General features: G+C 47.5%; 1 protein-coding gene across 1 annotated transcript in view; it reads left to right on the top strand.

Moving 5' to 3' along the window:
- Positions 1–5,902: 5,902 nt before the first annotated feature.
- The window catches only part of DNAH11 (dynein, axonemal, heavy chain 11), a 198,265-nt gene continuing 197,955 nt past the window's right edge, over positions 5,903–6,212 (top strand). Inside the window, exon 1 of the mRNA XM_015558132.1 lies at positions 5,903–6,019. Within this exon, the coding sequence (XP_015413618.1) occupies positions 5,903–6,019 (117 nt within the window). The remainder of the gene's footprint in view (positions 6,020–6,212) is intronic.

Raw genomic sequence — 6,212 nt, 5'->3', positions numbered from 1 at the left:
CAGCCCCCTGGTGTGATCTGAAGGGATGCTTTAGTAACCCTAACCTTCCCAGCCCAGGCCACCCTTCCTGTGTCACAAAGAGGCATGCCCTCTTTGTAAGGGGCTGGGAATGCCGGGACAGTGGTGGGGGCTTCTTGGTGCTGGTAGGACTTGGGCCTTAAATAGGACATGCTAACCCTTGGAGATGTGGGAATATTCCAGTTATGTGTGGTTCCCTATATCCTGGAACAATTCACTACCAGCATGTTAGGAATATAAATATATATTTAGCTAGAAAAGCAAGAATGCAAATAGTGCTTACTGGCTTAGGAAGAAACTTTTGTGATCTTACAATGGGGTATAATGTAAATATAAAGAATGTACTATATAATTAAGTATAAAAGAAAAAGGAGACACAGTTCTCCTCAAATATCTCCACTAAATCAGCCATCACCTGTGAAAGGGCTTAGTAAACTGTTGACACTAGACAGATGCAATGCTTAATTACATATATGGGTGATGCCTTCACTCATAGGAAGGGGAGGGACCTCTAATCCTCACTTAGTTCCCACCTGTGCGACTCTGAGCACCTTCTCTGCTGGCTCCTCGTTTCTGATGTCAAGGAAAGGTTTAACAAGCAGGAATAGAAATAATAATCTATAATAATAAAAGTGTAATATGCTAATTAGACCAGACATCCTTCTGGACCACCTTCTGGACAAAGCCGCAGTGGGCAGCCACCGCCAAGGCGGGGGCCAAGTCCCTTGCATGAATTTCATGTATCGGGCCTCTAGTGTTTAATACAATTCAGGGAAGAGTCACAAATGATTGTGTTTGTACCCCCTACAACTTAACTCCCTTCCATGTTCTTTCGATGAATTTATTTAATCTCTAAATCTTCATCTCTGGAACTAGTGCATCTAAAATAAAGCTTCCTTCTTGTTCTGATCGCCTGTAATTTAATTAGTCTCTTTTTATAGTTTTCTTTTTCCCGTCTCCCTTCAGAGGCTCTAACTATTTCCCTGACTGAAATTGCTTGGGTCACAGAAGTCCTTTTCTTCCTGGCATCCTTTTTTTTTAGAAGGGCTTTTCTTTTTTCCCTTTTAAAAAATGTATTGGGGTGACATTGGCTACTAAAATTACATGAATTTCAGGTACACAATTCTATAACACATCATGTGTATATTGTGTGTGTGTTCACCATCCCAAGTCAAGTCTCCTTCCATCAGAGGGCTTTTTTCAATTCCAATATTTGAGCAAAAATATTGCTAGAGGTCTAGGCTTGATGCTGCCGGGGATTTAAAAAAATGGCACGGTCCCTTATCGTGCCTGCCTCCAAAGGGCTGAGTTGCCAATAAGGAAACGTAAGAAAGCTGTGCAAATCACTACAATGCACTGTAGAGCACATAGGCTTGTACGGGAAGAGATGAGACTGCGTGCTGGGCGAGGATTTCCTCTCGAGAGCCCGCGGTGCTGCTGTCTGGCTCCCGGCCTCCCTCAGTCCTTCCCAGTGCACCTCGGTATTTTCTCTCTAAATACAGGGGGAGGGGAAGAAGTAGGCTTTCAGGTGTGAGTATGCAAAACACAGCTTATTCTTGTATTGTTATTAATTATTGCAGTATTTTCTACATGAACAACTGTAAACCTACTTTTGCCTCACCCTGTATTGCAAAATTATGCTTTTCTGCAAATTCATTGGTTTTTCTACAGCATTTCCCCCTTTAATTCTTATATTCATGCTCATTCTCTGCAAAGATGCTTTAGGTCCCCCCTTTAAAAAAAAAAAGTCAAAACCAACAGTGGAAAGAAAACATAATTGTTGTATGTCTGCTTTTAGTGGTCTTTTTAAACATTTTATCATTATTGTTGAAAGTATTACAAATGTCCCCTATGTTTGTTTGTTTGTTTTTCCCATCGAACCCCTCCCTTTCCAGGCCTTCAACACTTTATTGTCAGTGTCCATGGGCTATGCATATCTATAATAATAAAAGCATAATATGCTAACTAGACCTTCCAGATGAAGCTGGGGCTGTGAGGGAAGCCAGTGCGGCAGCCGGAGGAAGGAAGGCCTACTCTTGCACAAATTGCATTCATCGGGCCTCTAGTATGCATGTAATTCCCCAGTTAATCCCATCCCTGCCTTCCCTCTGAAATTTGTCAGTCTGTTCCATGATTCTGTGTCTCTGGATCTATTTGGTCATCAGCTTATTTATTCATTAGATTCCACACATGAGTGAAATCACATGGTACTTATCTTTGTCTGATGGCTTATTTCGCTTCCCATAATGCTTTCCAGGTCCATCCACGCTGCTGCAAATGGTAGGAGCTCCTTCTTTTGCTTTGAATGGGCTTGACCTTCCCACTGACGTTCCTTCCTGTGACTTGCATGGATGTGTTTTCAGTGGCATGTCACCCTTCTCTGCCCGCCCTGTGACGTGTCTGAGCACCTAAACAGCAGCTCCCTGTCACAGTTGCCCTTCATCCCCTTGTTTCTGTGTCTGGATATCTCTGAAATCTAGCTAATAAAATTCCTCAAGTCACATGTTTTTCTTTTTCTCCTTTCAAAATCTTAAGTTGACTTCAGTCAAGGGCTTGTTCAAGAATAAAGTCCCTTTAATGTTTAGCCACACTTTTTTTTAAAAGGTAATAAAGGCTTGTAATTCATGGGAAGTCATGTTCGTTTATATGTAGTGGGGGCATCTGAGAGAAATACCCGTCAATGGACATGCTTCCCCCCTTTTCCCTCAGGAACAGAGCCCAGAGTTTGTGCAGGCTCCTCCTAGTGGCCGTATCCGCAAGAGGAGGCCGGTGCTGGATCTTGAAAGGCGAAGCTCACCTGGGAGGTCTCATCTCCCTTGACAAATGCAAGGCTGAGACATGGGCACGATATGTAATTCTAGGCAGTCAGGTGTAAGGGGAAGACTCCCGGGAGGTTTTGGAAAGTTTTCTCCGTTCAAAAGTGAAGATGTTCCCCGTTCTTGCCTCTGAACATTGTCACCTACACGGAGTGCCAGAAAGCATCGTTACCACTCAGCAACCATGAACAGAAACTCACTGAGCTCTTGAGACCACAGAAAGCGATGTGAGCAAGTCTCAACCCGAGTCATTGAATTAACCAACCGCCGACTTCACTACAACCAGACCTGTCGTGTGAGATGACAACCGTCTTCAGTGTAGGCCGCTGTGAGGTGGGTTTTCTGTGCACTGCCCTGGAGTGCACAGCCTCCTCTCTTGGACTATGCCCTGTGCTGGAACACACGCACACGCACACACACACGCACACACACATGCACACGCACACACACCCAAACGCGCGCGCGCGCGCACACACACATGCACACGCACACGGTGAAGTGACTGTCCATCTCCTCTGCTGCTGCCCTTTACTCTGCACCCAGGGCACTCTTTTCTCCTTTATTATCAGAGACCTTCCTATTCTTTTAAATCTCCTGTTCATCAAATTTAAGAGTTGTGCAATTGGATCATTGACCCTCACGGAGGAATTGTGTGCTTGGAGCAATGGTTGAGGGGAATTTAGGCATAGCAAACGGTTGAGGAAGCTTTTTATGGAGACTGGAAATCATCTGCTCCTCTTACATGTGAGGCTGGACCTGAGGGCTACGTCTGAATTCATCCTTGGAGGTTTTCAGAAGGAATCTACTTTCCCAGAGGAGAGACTGAGTAAAGTTATTTAACCTCTCTCAGTCTCAGAACCCACTAATTCTATCCTTTTTACTGTCCCTTTACCCCCTCAGATACTCATCTCACTACCCAGATGAGACACTATATTAAAATATTTTTCAAGCTTTATCCTATATAATAAAAGCCTAATATGCTGTGTCCAACTGTTTGTTTAACCTTTGGACCAGTCACTGACCATCAGGGGGCAGACGCTCTGACCAGTAGGTTAGCTTGCTGCTGAGGTCCAGGTGATCAGGACTGAGTGACACAGACCAGACATGCCCTGGAGCCCTCCCACAGTCCCTCTCAGGCCCCAATTGTGCGCCAGTGGGGTCCATTGGCCTGGCCTGTGCCCTCTCACAATCCAGGACCCCTTGGGGGATGTCTGTCCGCAGGCCAGGTCACCGGACCCCACCGGTGCAGGAATCTGTGCACTGGGCCTCTAGATGGGATATAACTGATATAACATTGGGTAAATTGAAAGTGTACAATATGATAGTAAGATAGCATTCCTGTTCCAGATAAGGAAACCAAGGCACCGAGAAGGCAGGTCGCTGAGGTTACATACACTTAGTACCTAGTAGAGGTGGAATGCAGGCCCAGTTGGTCTAGCGCCAGTCTGGCCAGTACAAACCCAGTTTATACCTGGATTAAAAGGAACCTGGTCAGCCTTTTCCTGGTGTAGTTCCAGCATCGACAGCAGTGCTAGGCACTTAGTTGGCATTCAGTAAATATTTGTGGAGCAAATCAATGAACTCAGCACAGTAGATGGCCCTTGTTGATTGGTACTTAATAAGTGTTACCTATTATTAAGGAAAAGTATTGAAAATGTGGGAATCGGGTAAAGGAAAGGCAGCATGTCTTTTCGGTGTCACATTTTAACGTTGTTTAACTGGTCCACCAAAAGATTACTTAATTATGTATGGAAATGTACCTTTATCTACTACTGATTACGGAGCCAGACTCTGTGAAGTAATATTTTTATTTTTGTTCACTACAGATGTAGATTATATTTCTGAAATATAAATTACTCCAAAAAAAGAACCCCCTCCAGAAAGTTAAGATTTTATCATCCTTGAGGGCATTAAAAAGTATTTTTCTAGCTTAGCAATCTTCTTCCAACAGACTTTCTCCACTGCCTATAAATCTCTTTCTAATTCTCGTTGGAACCAACTTCTTCATCTTGTTGGTTTCCTCAGTACTGAGCTTAATGGGACTTTGACATGTCCATTCTATATTTGGAGTTACTTATGTAGCTTTTTGAAACTTGTACTTTAATATTTGCACTACTATCTGACTTTTTCTGCTGAATCTGAAAGTCATTTTTCACTTTCAATTTAATACAACTCTTATTTACAGAATTCCTGTTACTCGGGGGTCGGGGACGCAAAGCTGGAATAAGCAGCACTGTGAGGTGTCTGCAGGGATTCCCAGACATGCAGCTAGCCCCTGGAGCCCCGAGCACCATAAAGGCTTTCCAGGAGCCCGTATTAGTTCAAGGTTCTGATCACGTAACTAGAAAAGCGTGTAGGTAGGTGTCTACAAGAGACAATTAACATCCCCCAAAGAAAAATTGTTGAGGCTCTGGATCTTGCTGGAAACACCTGTTTATCAATAACCAGTTATAAAATGGATTATTGAGGGCAACACTCCTTCATAGCTCTTATGGGAGGCGTGGGGGTTGACGTTTTTACAGGTAAACCTGGGCCACAGCGTATGGTGAGACCACCACAATCAAGCCAGGTGTCCCCTTTTTGCTGGAGGGGTGTCTTGCCTTCCATTTGTAAAACACTCAACACCTGTGAAGCGCAATCAACTCCACCCAAGATGGTACTGCTTAAACCTCAGCAGTTAATCCGTGCGGGGCGGTGATTCGTCCTCATCGGGGACTCCCAGTGGGCGGAGAAGCGAGGACACGCCTCTCCCCCCTTCGGGTTTGAGGCCCAGAGCTCGAAGGCTCGCCCCTCTCCGCTCACTCCGCCCCCAGCGGGACGGGGCGGGGACTCCGTCTCCCGGGAAACGGGACGCGCAGCTCAGCCTGGGCCCGCGCCTCCCGCCAGGCTCACTGCGCGCTGACGCCGTCTGCCCAGTAGCCGCAGGTGGGGACGGGCGGGCGCGCGCTGGTCGCGGGAGGAGTTGGGAGCTTCCAGGGGCGCCTCTGCGGAGGGGTGTCCTCGCCCTCCTGGGGCTGGGCAGGGGCGCGCGGGCAGCCGGCCAGCTCCGCGTCTCCTGGACGTGCCCGATGGCAGCCCCGGTGGTCGCTCGGGAGGCGCGAGGCGAGCGAGAAACCCCAGCCCTTCGCCTAACCCCGGGTGCCGGCCTGGAGGCAGCGGTGATTCGTCCTCATCGGGGACTCCCAGTGGGCAGAGAAGCGAGGACACGCCTCTCCCCGCATCGGGTTTGAGGCCCAGAGCTCGAAGCCCCGCCCCTCTGCGCTCACTCCGCCCCCAGCGGGACGGGGCGGGGACTCCGTCTCCCGGGAAACGGGACGCGCAGCTCAGCCTGGGCCCGCGCCTCCCGCCAGGCTCACTGCGCGCTGACGCCGTCTGCCC

This window comes from Myotis davidii, unplaced genomic scaffold, assembly GCF_000327345.1.
Source record: "Myotis davidii unplaced genomic scaffold, ASM32734v1 scaffold168, whole genome shotgun sequence".
In the NCBI taxonomy this organism is placed as follows: Eukaryota; Metazoa; Chordata; class Mammalia; order Chiroptera; family Vespertilionidae; genus Myotis; species Myotis davidii.
Note: the sequence above shows the minus strand (reverse complement) of the source record. Positions and strands in the feature narration are given on the sequence as shown.